General features: G+C 43.1%; 2 protein-coding genes across 7 annotated transcripts in view; both read left to right on the top strand.

The window, feature by feature from the left end:
* Positions 1-5,422: 5,422 nt before the first annotated feature.
* Positions 5,423-6,436, top strand: LOC134364465 (uncharacterized). Its single transcript, XM_063080379.1, has 3 exons — positions 5,423-5,499; positions 5,545-6,107; positions 6,402-6,436. Exons 1-3 carry the CDS (start codon positions 5,423-5,425, stop codon positions 6,434-6,436), a joined length of 675 nt encoding a protein of 224 aa, XP_062936449.1.
* The window catches only part of TNRC6C (trinucleotide repeat containing adaptor 6C), a 150,043-nt gene continuing 138,984 nt past the window's right edge, over positions 5,800-16,858 (top strand). For all 6 annotated transcript variants that reach the window (XM_063081352.1, XM_063081354.1, XM_063081353.1 and 3 more), the window contains exon 1: positions 5,800-5,944. The gene's annotated coding sequence lies outside the window, so the exon portion shown is untranslated. The remainder of the gene's footprint in view (positions 5,945-16,858) is intronic.

Raw genomic sequence — 16,858 nt, forward strand, 5'->3', positions numbered from 1 at the left:
AGGCTGGCTCCTTCTGAGGCCATGAGGATGGATCTGTCTCAGGCTTGTCCCTGGCTCTGGTGATGTGCTGGCAGTGTTTGGTGTTCCTTGGCTTATAGAAGTGTCACCCTGATCTCTGCTTTCATATTCATGTGGCCTTCTCCCTATGTGTGCATTTCTGTGTCCAAATTTCCCCGTATTATAAGGACACCAGTCATATTGGATTAGGAACCACCCTAATGACTTTACCTTAACTTGACTATATCTGCAAAGGTCCTGTTTCCAAATAAGGTCACATTCTGAAGTACTGGGGTTAGGACTTCGACATATCTTTTTTAGGGGATATAGATCAACCACAACAATGGCCAAACTTAAAAACATGGTCCCTTCTTACTCTCAGTCCCCATCTCCAGCCTCCTGCTCACTTCACAGCTGGCTGCCCCGACTCCCACACTACCCTTGCTGAGGACAAAATGACCTTGAGGCTGCCCAGGTGGATGGACACTTTCCTATTCCTATCGTACGGACCTTGCTGTCACACTGTTGACCACCTGCTCCTTCCTCTAACCTGTTCCCCTTTTGGCCTCTCTGGTTCCACTGGGGCATCCAGTGGGATTCAGCTCTCTGGCTGTCCCTTCTCAGATTCCTTTAGGGTATTCTTCTCTCCTCCATGTTCCTCAGGCTCAGTACTCAGCCTTCCTCTGGTCCCTTCTAACCCCCACCCTCCAAGCTAATTATCTATGTTCCTACCTTCAACTTCCAGCCCTTGTACAGACCACCTCCCGAGAGATTTCTCTAGCCAAGACATCCCAGATCTGACCATCACTGCTTGATGTTCTCCAGGTGGCTCCAACTCCAAATGTACCAATCCAGGCTCACCCCTTCTTCCTCAAGGTTCCCCCTAAGGCCTCCGGCTCCACCTCCTCTTCCTTCTATAGCCCCTGCCTCCCCATCCATCCTCCTCTCACTGAGCAAGAAAACAGGGCAACATCCTTTACCATCCACCTTACCCTCCATATATATCTGTTCCCAAGTCCCCTGGAAACTAAGTTAAAATTATGTTTCAAATAGATCCTCTCCGTTTCACCCATACTGCCACTGGAGGTAGTTCCATAGGTTCTAATACCCTGGCTGCATGATTGTGCAGGCCTCCTACTTTTGTCACCTCCTGCTTGGTCCTTCCTATCTTGTCCTTCTCCACATCATCCTCTACAATGTTTCCAGAGAGATCTCTCTGACAGCCAAGTGTAATAACACTTAGAATCATCCAAAGTCTCTACACTGCCTTCAGGATAAAGTCTGAACTCAATGTGACACGAGAGGCTCCTTGTAATCTAGCCCCTGCTCATCTCTCCCTTCCCTTCATACCTGCAGCGCCACTGACACCTGAAGCCCCCGGAAGCACTGTGTTGCAAACTCTCTTGTTTCCTTTACACCAGCTGTTCCCTCTTTCTTCAATGCCCTTTCACCAGCTTCTGACCATTACTCCTTCCAGAGGACCTCTGAGAAGTCTTCTTGAACCCTTCAGAATGACCTGGGTCTCTCGTCCTGCTTCCTTCAGCACCTTGTGTGTATTGCAATCATATGTCAGCCATGGCTTACAGCTTTAAATATCCCCAGCACCCAGTCCACTGCCTGACACATAATACATGTTCAATAAACGTTCAATGAGTATCTCCAAATCAGTGAGAAATATGAAGAAGTCTGAGGCCCAGAAATTTCCTAAGGTCACACTGGTGAGAGGTGGAATTGACTCACCCTTACTCGTTTTTTTCTCCCTCTGTCTATTCCAATATTATTCTGTCTAGTTGGAGGACAACTGCATCAGAATCTCTTGGGGAAGTGGTCAGACATGCAGGTTCATGGGCCTCACCTGGACCTACAGTGAGTCTGTATGATAAACAAGCTACTTAGGTGATTCTTATGAACAGAAAGTTTGAGAAACAACACCCTACACATTGCTGCCTGTCTGAAAGGCCTTTGCAAATCTATCACATATTTTTAGGGCCAAGTCAGTTGTTACCTATTGGTGACAAGCAGGGAGAACTGAGCCAACTTTATTACATTTTCATTGAAAATCAATCATTTGCTTGAGTACTGAAGCTTTTGCTGTTAAGAGTCCACCATTAGGATGCAAATTAGGCTCCTAGAATCAACAAAGACAGGGTGAAGCATGGCAGGAAGTGGTGGGAGTAGAGAAAAGGTCAGTAGTGCACACAAATGGAACCCCAAGAAAAGGTGCCCTTTATTATTATTCTCAGACTTTAGTGTGCATCAGAATCACCTGGAGGCTTGTTAAGGCAGCTACCTGGGCTCCACACCCAGAGGTTCTGATTCAGTAGGTCTGGCAGTGGGGTCTGAGAAGGTACATTTTGAACAAGCTCTGAGGTGATGCTGATGCTGCTGATCCAGGGAGCACATTTTGAGAACCTCTGAGCTAATCAACCTTTTTGCCCAAAGCAGTAATCTATTTTGCAATATCCATGGAGATAGGGTCATGATTAAATCCTTCCACAGATGTGGTTCTTGTTGCATTTCAAGGTGGAGTTTCTATGGATAACTCTCATGTTTCTTGAACTGAACCAAAATTTGTCCCTAACACCCTCCACCCACTGATCCCAGGTATCCCTCTGAGGTTCTCACAGAATGTATGCACCTATTTATATTATGGGAGTTTTTTAATAATCAAAGACAGCCATCCTGTCCTGCCTGTCCCTTCTTCCCTGCACCAATCTTTTCTGCTCCTTCAGCCATTGCTAAGATTGGAGGATTTCTATCAACAATCAGTTGTATCCCTGAGACTGTTAAGTTTGTCAATTTCTTTCTTACACCATAGTGCCCAGAACTGGCTATAATGCTCCATTTGGGACCTGACTAGCTCAGAGTATAGTCTCTTGAACTGGATACTTTTTTTTAAGCCAGTCAAATTTAGCAGTGGGTGGTTGTATACCAACTTTAGTGACAGTAAGTTATGATAACCCACTACCATCAGACCAGCTCTGGATGCTTATTTAATGTAGATTGTATATTTTTTAACAAACCATTTCCCACAGCCAAAATCTAGAATTTTTTACATGAGTTTGTATCCAGCCAGGTCTTTTCCATCTGTCCTTAATTAGTAGACTTTTTAACTTAAGAGCTACATTTAACATTTTATTCTCTTCCAGGTTGGCTGATTAGCTGTTTGTTAGAGAGGAGTACTGTAACACCGAGGTCAAGGATTCAGATCCCCTTACCAGCCAGCCACCAAAAACCCCAGAAAAAAACCACCTAAACTTCTTACATTTAACTTTGTTGGTTCTGCTCATTTAAAAAAATATATTATTAACTCATACCTTAATAACAAGGTGATGGTAGCAGGGCTGGTAAGATGACAGACCCCAAATATGAACTTACCTGTTTTACGACTTTGCCTGGGGTCCTTACTCAAACTTTATTCTCCAAACAGCCACCAATAAGTGACACGGTGTTCTGCGATCTCTAGACTAAAGACCATCATATGCCTCAACATTTCCGTGTCAACCCTGGTTTCAAATCTTCTTTCTACTGCCACAGATATACATGCCAAACTATGACTGTAATTTGGAGTTCAGAAAATGCAGTCTGTACAGCTCTGCCTTTACTCCAGGTGTTTACAGATAATAGAAGACCACTATTTTGCCTGGTTAAGCTGGAGGGGGATAATAAAGGGGACCAGACAGAGAGGAGTTGAGAGGTTACAGTCACAAATTTAACGTCAAGGACAATACTAAATAATGCAATTTTGGTTCCATTTTCCAAAAAGTGAAGTTCTGCTTTGATTGGTGCATCCGGCTATCCAGATTTCTCATTGATTTAGCAAACTGCTTAACGGATGCCGCATATCTTGAAGATGTTATTTTTCACTCCCTCCTGAAGCATGCGATAATACCTCTCTACCTTTGAAAGACACAAAAGATGCAGGTCTCTGAGGTCAGAAATTAAATTGATGTAACTAGATGTCGAATAGGAAATGCAGAAGCTTGTATGTCAGCTCCGTCTGCCTTCAGATCCTTGTGAGTGATGTGGGTTTTCGGGAGGGGAAAAGTATAACACAACAGACATCTGCAGACGACTTTGGAGTGGTCTGTGCATCTTACTACCGGAGGGCTTAACTATGGCAGTAAGAAGCAAGGGGCGTGCGGAGCTCATGAGACCCTGAAGGGAGAGAGCGGGGAATTTGTCGGGTGTCTCATCCACAGGCGTTGTAAAGCATGGCACTGGCGGTAGCAACATTGCATTGCGAACGTACTCTTCAAGATGGGGACACGTAGACAGGGAATGGCTTCTTCCAACACCAGCCACTTTCGAGGAGCACCGCTGAACCTCCACGGCACGAAGGGGGAAAGCTCGCTTGCTTCCACGACCTTTCATGAAAATGGAGAAAATTCTTGGTTTCCACATTTTCTTGTGGCTTGAACCGAAAGTTAAAAAGGGACTTTTTACATTGCACATTGCGCCTGACCTTACCTATCACTAACGAATAATGCATGCTGAAGACAAGCCGCGGAATGGAGGATCTCGACCGGCTACCGAGCGCCGAGAAGGAACCCTGGGGTGTGCAAGAGCCGGAGCGCCCGGGTTCGGCCCCGACAGGCTGTTCGCGCGCTGGGGGTGGGATGTTTGCGGCCCAGGGAAAGGGATGCCTCCCCGGGGGGCTGTTTCGCAGCGAGGCTTGCGTGGTTCGCAGCGGGGCGCTCCCCGGGGAGCAGCTGGGCGCAAGGGCGGGCCGGGAGGCGCGGGGTGACCAGGAAGCTCCGGGACCCGGTAGGCGCGTGTACGTGTCTGCGCACCGTGGGGGAGGTGCAGGGCGTGTGCACGGCACCGGCGGGACGCGCGCCGGTGCGGGCGCCGCTGCACAGGAGGCCAGCGCCTCCGGGAGAAAATACCGCGCAAAGCCCGGCCGCCGCAGGGCGCTAGCCTGGAGAACCGAGCGGACGTGCAGACAGGGCTCAGAGCCGCTCCGGCCAGCGCAATAACGCGTAGCCACTACACCCAGGGGCGGGAGACAGGGGGCTACAAGGAAAGGCGACGCGAGGACCTCCGTGCACTCCAGGGAGGAACGGGAGCTCCGGGGATACGCGCGTGTCCGGGGGGGGAGCACGCGCAGCCCGCTCCCCCTCCCCCCCCGCGCGTTCACCGTGAGGTCTGAAGCCCACAGCGGGGGCGGGTATTAAGAGGCAAGGAGGGGGCGTGGCTTGGCCGAGACAAGCCAATGGGCCGGGGAGGGGCGCGCGGGGGCGGAGCTCGGGCAGAGAGCTCCGATTGGCCCGTTTGCCCTCCGGTATGCAGATATGGTAGGAGTCACGTGCCAGGGGCCCGGACGACTTCCTGTTGGAGACCCATGTGGGGCGGGGAAAGGGGCGCGAGCGCCCCGTCTGGCTGGAGCTGGGGGAGGGGGGTTCTTGTCAGTTAGAGCAACAAGATGGCCGCGGTGGCAGCTCCGCACCTCAGTGCGACGGCCTCGGGAGCCGCAGCCGCCGCCGTCGGCCCCGCAGCCGCGCAACCCTAAACGCCGCCCGGCCCGCCCCCGCCGCCTTCTGACAGGGCCGTCCCCGCGCCCGCCGCTCTCCCGCTGCCTCCGCCGCGCGGGCCCTCCCCAGCTGAGGCGGAGGGAGCGGAGCGGCCCCGCGCAGAGTCCGCCGCCGCCGCCGCTGCCTCCTCCTCGGACCCGGGCCGCGCCGGAGCAGCGTCCCAGAGGGCGCGAGTAGGAGGGCGCGTCGCGGCGTCGCCGGGGCGGGACCTGGACCTGCAGGGACGCGCCGCCGCCCACCCGCCCGCGCCGCCGCCGCCAGCGCCGGGACCTGAGCCCGCGGCGCCGGCGCTAAGCGGGCCCCCGCCGCCCGAGCACCCTCGAGGACCCCGGGCGGCTGTGTGTGTCGCCGCCACCGCCAGGCCTGCGCCGCCGGAGCCCCACGGAGCCGCTGCCGCCGGGGACGGAGCCCAGGTGAGAGCGGCCGCCCGCTCCCTCGCCGCCGCGACTTTGCCCGGAGGTTCGCGGGCCCTTTGTTCGGCCGAGCCGGGGTGGGAGGTGGCCGAGCGACCCGCGTGCGTCCCCGGGAGCGCGTCCGTGGTGCCGGGCCCTGCCGGCCCGGATAGCAGGGTCGCGGGTGTGCGTGTGGGAGAGATGTGCAGACGTCCAAGTGTGCAGCACAATCAAACGCGGTGGGAATGCATGCCTCGGACGTGGCTCAGCTCCTTTTCTTTTTTTAGCCAATGCAGTGGGAGAAACTCGGTCCCCTCTGAATAGTCTACCCGCAGATTTCGCATTTCCTATGGCATGACCAGATCCAAAGTGTTTTGGCTTGGGACCCCAGCACCGTTGTTTGGGGAACAGGAAACCCCAGGGCGTGCTTTGGGTGGGCAGGAAAGGAGCCCTGGGCGCTTTGCGGGTCTGAAATCAGGTGGATTTGTAACGGTGCCGCGGACTGCGGAGTAATGCGTATGAGGAAAACGAGCCGGGCCACATCTGCCCTGTTATCAGATAACGTAACCCGAGCGCCTCACCGCCACCTCTGCTTTAAGCGATGCGTCGTCTGCAGCTTTACCTTGTGGATGAGATTTAATCAATGGATTCGTAGCTGTTGAGATGTGCAGATGTGAAATAGGGATTACCTGCGCGTTAACCTGGCGACGGAATCATTCGTGTGCGCGTTATCCGGAGCTTTAGGAATCTCAGCAAAGACGAAGGATTGCTGCTTGGTGGTTGTGCTGGGAAGTGGGGGAGGAGGAACCGCTGCATCTTGGCTGCTGCACCTATTGCACTGGAAGGCATTTGATGGTGTTGGCGAGTCTCTGCGTAATTAGTGGAGTTGCCTCAAACCTTTGCCTCTGCCAGACGAAGCCTCCATTTGAGTGGTCTGCTCGGTTATTTCTAGATGTGAACTGCAGATTCTGAACTCAAAATGGTGCTCTAGATGTCCAACTTAAGCGTCTTGAAGGAGTTGCAAGTTGGAGCCTTCTGGCTGGTTTAATCCATTGTGTTGCCGAGGTTCGGTTTTTTCTCGTGTGTTTGGTGTTCACGTTGATGTACTTCGGCCGGTATAGGTAGTGAGTTTATGATTATCATTGTGAGAGGCTTGTACATCTCTGAATGTAATTTAACCCTGCATAAGGCTTATTTTACGCAAGTTATTTCCTACGTTTAGAATTGAACAACTGGTAATGAGTTGAAACACTGGAAACGTGGCTTGAGTGATTTCAGAGGACAGTGGAAGCCAGTGAAATGTGTAGGGGGTGCTGACATTTATTTTCATAGACTCCACACTTCCTTCAGTATTATGTGAATGAATAAATGATAAAACTTAGCCCCAGGCCAGATGAACTTGGTTGACAGAGGACACCTTGAAGAAATTTACATTATTTCCGAACAACAGGGGTGGTGATGGTCTTTGAACACTTCAGTGTGGCACCCCTAGGATGCTTTGTTGATGAGAATGATGCAAAATGAGGTTTTAAAAATGATTAGTTCAGTTATAATTTCTGAATTTATTCATGTTTACAAAACAAAGTAATGGTGTGAATAGTTGTAACTTTGTTTACCTATACTGAAATTTTTTTTAAATCAGAAAGTATTTAATATTTTTATTTTTATAAGAATAGAGATTTTTAGAATCTGTTTTTCTTTCACATGGGCACACAGGTCATGAGAAACATATCTAGAAAATGGTAATCGTAAAAAATACATATACATATACATGCACATACATACAGATTTGATTTTAATACAAGGATCTCATTTTAAAAGCCTGATTTTAATACTTTATTTTTAATGCTTCTCAGTTTTGCTGTTAAGATATGAAATTAAATACGTTTGACTGAGACTGTCATAAGTCTTAGTCTTAATCATTTCATTTTGGATTTTGGCATTTAAATATTCTGGTAGTAACTTGAGGTACATGTAAATGTTGATTTTTAGGTTTTCCTCCTTATAATGTTTATTGTTGTTGAAGTGGCATATGTTTAACACTTTAACAAAGATTATTTTGTAACAGGTTTATATTTATACCTAGTTGGCTCAAGAATTTTGGGGTAAATAGTTGCCATTAGGGGGCTGATTATAAGGGGAAAGTGGGACAAACTATTTCATTTGCTGTTCAGTGATTACTAGGTTACAGGGGGAATATATGGAACTTTAAATTAAAGTATTTCTCACCACCACCACCTTTTTTGTTTAAACAGCCAGCTTTACTGTGATAAATTTGTGATTTTCCAAATGCTGTCTTCTGGCTCACTTCCAAAATCAAGCTGGAGGAGGAGGTCAGGGCTGGAGTAGGACAGCCTTTTTCCTTAGTGAAGAGAGTTTTCAGGTGGAAAGACATGGAAGATAAAATTACTGCGGTACTGGCTGAGAATGGGGTGTTTGCATTACCTCCCTAATCCCAAGAGATGGGGATGAGGTCTTGAATATGAACTTACCCTTGCTGGACCCAGGAAAGTGATGCTAACTTAATATTTAAAAAAAGATTCCTAGTGGAAGTTAGTTTACTTATCCATTATTTGATTTGAGTATATAGAGAGTCTTTGGCATCATATAAGTTCCCCAACAACTTAACATTATGGGTTGAAGAGCTGTTTTAAAGACTATTTACGCATCCTTCTGTCCTTCCCCTATAGGAATTGGCTCTATTAGATTGCATGCTTATGTTTTGGATGACTATTTAACACTCGGCCAGGGTTTATTGTGCAAAGGTGATATTTGACAAGATTTTATAAGAAAGGAAGTAGGTTGGCTGTGAAGTCTGAGGCTGTTCCACATATCAAAATAGCATATGAGACAAGATTCGGGGATGGAGCAAGCAAAGCAACTGAAGCCCGTGGGGAAAACCTGAGAAACAGAGAAGGAGACAAGAGAGATTTATGGAAGCAGGAGAGGGATAGGTAGAGGGTTCAGGAGGTGGAGCCCTGAACAGACCGAGGGTGGAAGGTTCTAGGTAAGCAGGAAGAATCAGGTAACTTTTTGTCTATTGTTTTGTTTCTGTTTTCTTTGGTTGTAATTGTTTTGGCTTCCTCCTTATGATTTTGAGACAATCAAATGGGTTTCTATCTTTCATTCAAGCTTTATTTCAGAGGGTCTTCCAGTGTTTTAGATATACAGTGAGGGAGTCTTTGGAAAGACTATTGGGGATGCAGTCTGTCTTGAATGATAACTGGTTTCACGGTGAAGGCAACTGGATTTCAGTTGCTTAATTAAGATACATAATATCTTAATTTTGTTTGAAGGTGTCATAGATTTGAGTAGGGAGAGAAGAATGTCAAACGAGAGTTGGCCAATATTTTTTTCAGGTAAATTTTACAGGTTTTCATGCTTTAAGCTAGTCTAATTTTAACTGTCTAAATTTTTTACAAATTAGCTTTTAAATAATTGTGCAGTCACGAGGAGAGCATTCTTTACAAAATAATATATAAAAGTTGTCTTTAAATAGATTTTAATGCAATAAAGGTGGTCCCAGTTATAAATTTTCAGCCTATGTATAATTTTTCAGGAATATAATTACTTAAAAATATCAAGGTTACTTGTCAGAAATAACTATATTACCTTGTGTAGAGAGTGTATGTATGATGTTGAAGCTGAGAAATGTATAATTCTTGCCCAGTGAACTTGTTTGAATAACTGGGTTAAAATCACCACACAGGTTTTCTGTGGTACAGATCATGCATTCAGACTTTTAACTTACATAATGAAAAGTAGAGTATGTATTTTTTTAATTTTCCAACTGTGCTTTAACAAGGTTTTGCATGTTAAAAACGTGGTGAAAATCCATACCTTTATGCCATTTTCGAGTTTTACTAAAAATGCATTCTTTTCTTGGCTGCAGATGTTTTCAGAGAATGAAGAAGGTATTGCAGGGATGGAGAGTTGTTTGTTAAGAATGCATTCCTCCTCTGTAGCCCTCAAAAGACTATAGAGCTGTATGCAGAGCTAGACAATCTGGGCATCCAGCCATAAAACATCACTGCTGTGGCACAGATAGCTGTTTGCACTCTCCTGAGCCCTCCATGGCTGCAAACCATAACAGAAGGAATGGCCTTGGGAAAGCAGCATTCACTGCTATTTTGAACTCTTAATATTCTCCGTGGCTCTCTTGAGTTCCAGCTGTACATTGGGACTTTGGTTTTCTAAGATGTAGTAATGATTAAGGATGAGCAAAAATATAGTTTCTTAAATATATGCCTCTTTATAGGCTAATGGATTTAACTACTTGCTCCATCTAGGAAATAAGGAGTCTCGAGTTATCCATCCCGTCATCTCTCAGTTTATTTGTCTCTTTGTCACAACACTTTTTTCCTGCTAGAGACGACCAGCCCGAAGACATAGATGATTACTCGGCCACTGGGCCTCACACAGCACACAGGGCCTGAGAAGTCATCTGGAATCTGTCTTCCTGAGTCTGTAGGATGAATTGGTCTGATGTAGCTCAGTTTCCACTTTACTTCCTCATAAACCTTTTTGACACTAGTAATTTTTATATTTTTTGCACAAAAATGTGAAAATGAAATAGACTATAAAGGTATGTCAACTCACCGTTGTTATAAGCTTATAGCATTTTCTGTGACCAAAATCTGTTTGTATAAATCCAAGTGATCCTCTGTGATCTTCCAGAACACAAACACCTAAACATCTCTTTTCTCTTTAATCTGAAGACCCTTTCTGTTTTCCTCCTTTAGACCATTTTAGAAATTAATATTCTATTTTATCTTCATGACATTCTTCCTCTAAAAGCTTGAACTGCAAACCTACGATATCACAATATCAAGTCAAATTATTCTTAGCAGATGAGTAACTCCTGTCTATGATTGAGCTTTTTACTAATATGCAGACTGTCTTTTGACATGACTGACTAGTGCCAAACGCAAATTAGTGCCAAGGTGTTTATTGGGAATGTGTGCTTTGTTTGATTCATTTTATGTGTATACTCTAGCTTATTAAGAATAAGATCTCTCACAACTAAAATCATTTGCTTGGTTTGAGCCTGGCAAAGGTATTGTTTACTTTTTATTCCCAAAGATAATTTCCTTTTAATTACTCTTTTAATAAGCAGGGAAAACCCAGGTTAAAATAGCAACCAGGAATTAAAGTGAGATCTGAAATTGGGAAATGGTAATGCAGGCACAACATATTGCCTTTCCAGTCATTCTTGCTGTGAGAAGATGCTGACCACAGAGTTGTTCAGAAATTACAGGTGTTGGGGGGAAAGATACAGAATAGCCCCTTGGATTGCATTATGTATTCTCACACTATATATGAAATGTGAAATGCTGAGGAGGAGGGGCAAGGGTGTGTGCAGGCTTTGTTCTTCAGGAAGCTATGGGCCGATGTTTTAAACAATGTTTTTTTTTTTTGGTAGGAAGGCATGGTGAGGGAAGAAGGTGATAGCTGGGTGGGAGCAAGTACATTTGAGTCACTGAGGACAATTGGGGATTGTGAGGTGGGGCTGGAAGTAGTTAGAAATTTTCCTCTCAGGTAACCAAATCTCTGTTTAAAAAAATCTTCATGCTGGGCAGTCACCAAAAAAAAAAAAAAAAAAATCTTCAAATACGTACAACTAGTATTTGAGGATTTACTGTGTGATAGTATTCCAAGGACATGAATATTTCTTATTTAATTCTCAGAATGCTTCTGTAAAATGATTGCTTTTATTGTTTCCATTTTACAGATGAGCAAACAGAGGCACAGAGAAAGAAGTAATTTTCATAAGATCCTACAGCTTATAGAGGTGAAGCCAGAATTTAAGCTGAGACAGTGCCCTTCAGAGTACTAGCCTCACATGTGATCCATTTGCTAATATTAACTGAATGCTTTCTGAGCACTTTATGTGTATTATCTCATTTATTTCTTAACAGCAAGTTGTAAGGTTGGTGCTGTTATTGTGTTCATTTTATAGATGGGGACACTGAGGCTGATGGTGATTGAATAATTTGCCCAAAGTCAGAGCCTTAGTAAACATGTCTGGGTCCTCTGATGCCAGAGCCTGAGCTCTTTATTATTCTGTTGTGCTGTCTTCTAAAACCTGAGCCTGTTCACGTCATTCCTTTCTTTATATTACAAAAACTTTACGCTTTGTATGTGTAGTGACCACAGTGAAGGAAGTCAACTTCTCCCTTCCCTCTTAAAGCTGTCCTTCTAGTGATAGCGAGAGAGATGGGCACCAAACAAATTTTAAAAAGAGACAGATAGCAATAAATGTTGTGAAGGAAGCCACAGACACGTATAAGAAAGTTAACAAAAATCTAAGGTAGCATATAATTATATAACCACATACTGTATCTCCTTTATGGAGGATGCCTATCAAAATACTGGATGCTCAGAGAAGTCCAGTAGCAAAAGAAATGTTTACCTTTATTAGCTCAGTATTTCCCAAACTTATGTGACCACTGAACATTATTTTCCTTTCATACCACCTTTTAGTTCAATGGAATGGACTTTGGGAAATGCAAAAAGAGAGATTGCCTGATCATTTGGAAGAGGGAGTGGGCCTGTGGGTTGGAGTGGTCAGATAATACTTCGCTTGAAGTGGGTCCTGAAAGACTGGTGGAGTTTGATTTGATAGAGGGATATTCTACAAGGAGACCAGTGGGCAAGCCATGTTTGGGGAACGTTTTGGAAAGTGTCTAACAAAATGGCTGGGACATATTAGGGACTCAGTATATTTGCTGAATAAATGAGCACTGAGGCCTAGCTGTAAGTGGTTTTGTTTTGGCAATAACGTTTAGAAGTGCTATACTGGGTTCCTTGTATAACCTCAGTTCCTTCGCTAATTAGGAGCTATTGATGGTTGTTGATGGGTGTGGCATGAACCAAATGGTACATTAGAAAGTTCCCTTGAGCAGAGATATAGTGTTAAGACTATGGCTATTGTAGTTGTCTATATAAGGTGATACAAACTTGGACAAGAATAATGTAAGGTCGAACTGAAAAGGTGTTAGGAAAAATCAGCAGGACCAAATAATACAAAATGATTGGTGTGGGCTGTTGGAAGGAAAGTGTTCTAAGAGGTTAGGTACATCGTACTTGCTGCTCTTTCTGGAATGTGCCAGAGAGGCTTTAAGTAATAAAGAAGCTAATGTTTGGTTAAATACACACATGTCCTTGTTAGATGTTGGTGGGGAAAGATAACATAAGATAGCCATTTTAGGAGAGTTTGTTATGTGGGATTGTGTTCTAGGGTAGTGATTTGGCTCACAGCATAAATCCATGTAATGAGTAATGTAATAATAGGGTTCTGCTGTTAATTATGGTGAATATGCTCAATGAAATCGAATTTTCTTAGTACCATATCCATAAAAAAATACTTAACTCAGACCTTATATAACAGTCCCAAATATATTGTAACCATTTATGGGTATGGAATATTGATAGAAAAGAAGGGAAAACAAAAATATTCAATGTTTCAAGGAAACATAAGCTCAGATTATAACATAAATAGTATAGCAGCGTTAGTAGTAGTTGTATTGAAGTTACTAGAGATTTCATAAATTTAATAGACTTCTTAAAGTTAAGGAATAATAGATTTTTTTAATAAAGAAAAAACTAAAACAACAAAGTGGACTTTTTTTACCTCTGTGAGTGAGGTGGAGAAGCTGTAAAACAGATAAAAATAGTTCTTATTTTACCACAGTCAGGTGATGAATAAGAATATTAGCTACTGTTTTACTTTTATATATATTATGGTTCTGTATTTAATTAATAGAGCATTATTATTTTTTCTTTTCTATTCATCCAGACTTAAAACCCCAGCATAGTCCCTTGAAGATAGTGCTTTGCAAAAAGCCTCCATTATTGTGGTCATTTCTTTATTAGATTTGAGTTACTTGTTAGCAGGGATAAATAACATGTTCAACTTTGTAATTCCTACAATATCTATAGTATTTTATAGTTATTAGGATAAAATTTTTTAGTTTTATTTTGAGTCATGTGTTTCTTTAGAGATGTTACTTCTGCAAATGATCATGGAGGAGAAGGGAAGGAATTGATAATTGAGCACTTTTCCATTGTTCTTACTCTTTTAGGATAATGACCAACCATATTTTCAACTAGTCAGCCCAGCATATGGAAATGCACTTGCAGATTTGGGGAGAGTTAAGAGGGTGAGTCAGTTTTGACAGCCATCATCAAGAGTCCTGGCTTTGGTTTTTTTATTGGTACCCGTAGGAATGGGCAATTCCTTTTCCTTGAAGTCTCTGAGCACTGGTGGTAAATACTACTGACCAAATCATGAAAAATAATGTGTGACATTTCTTATGGACATTAAAATTTTAGGTATGTTAGGGCCGGCCCCGTGGCTCACTGGGGAGAGTGCGGCGCTGGTAGCACCGAGGCTTCGGGTTCGGATCCTATATAGGGATGGCCGTTGTGCTCAGTGGCTGAGCGTGGTGCGGACTGCACCGTGCGGAGGGTTGTGATCCCCTTACCGGTCAAAAAGAAAAAAATTTTAGGTATGTTAGATAAATTACAATGCAATTCCTGATTTGTTTTTCATGTGTTTGATGACAATCTTTAGATATGAGCCCACTGGAAAAAATGAGTGTTATAACTAATGGGATCATTCTGGACAAGCTGAAATGACTGGTTAGCATATGTTAAAATTATTATTCTGTTCTCCTCTAGAGAGAATTCTATGGAAATAGGTGATTTTAAAAGGTTAGTATCAAAATTCTTTTTCTTTCTTTTTTTTTTTTTTTTTTTTGGCAGCTGTCCAGTTTGGATCCAAATCTGTGACCTTGGTGTTACAGGCTGTGCTGTAACCTGCTGAACTAACTGGCCAACCCAAAATTCTTTTTCTTGAAATCAATTTATGTTGATTCATAAGTACTTTTTTAGCAAAAATTTTAGATATAGTTATTTAAATAGTTTACACAGATGCTGTTTAACTTTAGATGGCAGAATTTGGTTAGGTAGATCGTAAATCCTAAGAAAATGTTTTTTTCTCTTTAACTTGTGATTTTCCAACAAAATCTTAAATTGGTGAACATTGGTTTCAGAATTCAGCCTTTAGGAACATTCCAAAAAAAAAGTTCTCAGTTTCTCTGGCTATTTATTTGTTTTTCACACAACCGTTTCCCCTGTTTTTCTATTTGTTGTACTGAAACTTTGCACTTCAAAGATGGGAGTAAAAGGCCTGGTTTGAGGCAATAGGGGGACCAGTCTGCTCTCTTTCATTGTATGTATTGTTCTGTTGCTAAGCCTGTTAGCGCTGAAGATATCAATCCATAGCTGGTGAAAGAATTCCAGACTTCAGTGGCAGTAGTTCGAGGAGTGCTTAGTGTGTGCCAAGCACAGAGCACTTAATATTTTGTCTCATTTATTCTCCTTAATAGATGAGGAAACCGACGCGCACTGAAGAGGTCAGACCTGCCTGATTCCAGTGACTGTACTCCTAACCGCCCTCTTGTGCCACATCATTCAGACTGACTGAGTGATTTTCATTATCTTTAGAAATATGAGAGATCTTTGTAGCCCCAAATTTGATCTGTGATATCTGACTTATTAATAAAAAAAATTTATCAAATGTCACATATGTGTCTAATGGGTTGGAAGTTCACAGCTCTAAATAGTATCATTTTGGGCTCTAAAATATATTAAGAGAAAATTAACTTTGATGTGTTTGTAATGGTATTTATATTTGAAAACCCTGATGTAAATTTTCTTTTCTCCCTGGTTTCTAACTCATACGTCTAGAATGCAGCTTAGGCAGGAGTGTGCCTGTGAGACAAGCGTAGATCTCATGGATTACTCTTTTTCTCTGCCACAGCAGCAGGTTTTTCTTGGAGCATTATATGAAAATTAACATTATCAAAAAATTTAAGCCCATTTAAAGGGATCCTAGTTTTGATCCAAATTATAAAATGTGGGAAGACATTTCTGTAAAAATCTGTGTCATCTTGAAAGTACTAGAATGCCTTAGTTAATGGGGTAAGCTATAAGTAAACCGCCCTTGTTATGTAAGAGCAGCATATGAATGGGTGATAACTGTCTTTCTTTTGTCTAATTCAACTACTTCCTGTTCAATCTCAAATCTCAGTTGGAAAGCAGTTTCTCTCACTTGACCCATTTTTCTTCTGCATTACATCTTTCTTCTGGTTCTTCAACACAAAAAGTTTGAAGGAATGGAGTATTGTAAACCCTTGAAGACTTATAAGGTGAGATTCAGACACCTGTAATATTATCTTTTGTTTCATTATTTGGCTGTCTGATTGGAGAGATAGCAGCTTTGCTTCTTTACTTTGATATTATAGTTTTCAGAAGAGATATATATTAAATGACTGAGATTTGGTAGAGAGGCATATGGGTATAGAAAAAAACAGGAGGGGGTAAAGCTCTTGTTTTAGTAACATGGACAATTTAAGGATGTTACAGTTTTCGTAAACGTATATGGAATAAGTCTAAAATGTTTGTAAAATGTATTGTAAAATGTTTGTTTATCTGGAGACCTAGGTCTTTGTCCCGTAAGTTAATCTAGTGGTGATATTATTAACATATTCATTAGTCACAGGTATGACATACTGTTATGTGATGACATTTATTTCACATCCTTGGCTTGATTTGGCTTCTGTGAACTGAATTGGCTTTTCTAAAATACCTATTATCAAATCAGTCTCCTTTATGAAACCTTCTCTAACTTCGCTCATGGTAAGTAAAATTTATAGTCTCTTTCTTCTCACTCTGATTATCTCATTTAGCCCCATGACTTTAAATACTACATATGTACTGAAGACTCCTAAGTTTTAAATCTCAAGCCTGGGTTGCTCCCCAGACTCAGTATTTGCATATCCAGTTGCCTGCTCCACATTTCCTTGTGGCTATTTAATGGGCATGTCCACTTAACAGGTTCAGAACTGAACTCCTGTCTTTGTCCCCACA

The sequence above is a fragment of the Cynocephalus volans genome, chromosome 16 (assembly GCF_027409185.1).
Source record: "Cynocephalus volans isolate mCynVol1 chromosome 16, mCynVol1.pri, whole genome shotgun sequence".
NCBI classification, from domain to species: Eukaryota; Metazoa; Chordata; class Mammalia; order Dermoptera; family Cynocephalidae; genus Cynocephalus; species Cynocephalus volans.

What these genes read in the sequence shown, in the direction of transcription:
- LOC134364465 (XM_063080379.1), top strand. Translation starts at nt 5,423, where the DNA reads ATGGCCGCGGTGGCAGCTCCGCACCTCAGTGCGACGGCCTCGGGAGCC. An exon ending in GCCGTCGGCCCCGCAGCCGC is followed by an intron (nt 5,500 to 5,544) that starts GCAACCCTAAAC and finishes GCCTTCTGACAG; the next exon opens with GGCCGTCCCCGCGCCCGCCG. An exon ending in CCCGGATAGCAGGGTCGCGG is followed by an intron (nt 6,108 to 6,401) that starts GTGTGCGTGTGG and finishes GTCTGAAATCAG; the next exon opens with GTGGATTTGTAACGGTGCCG.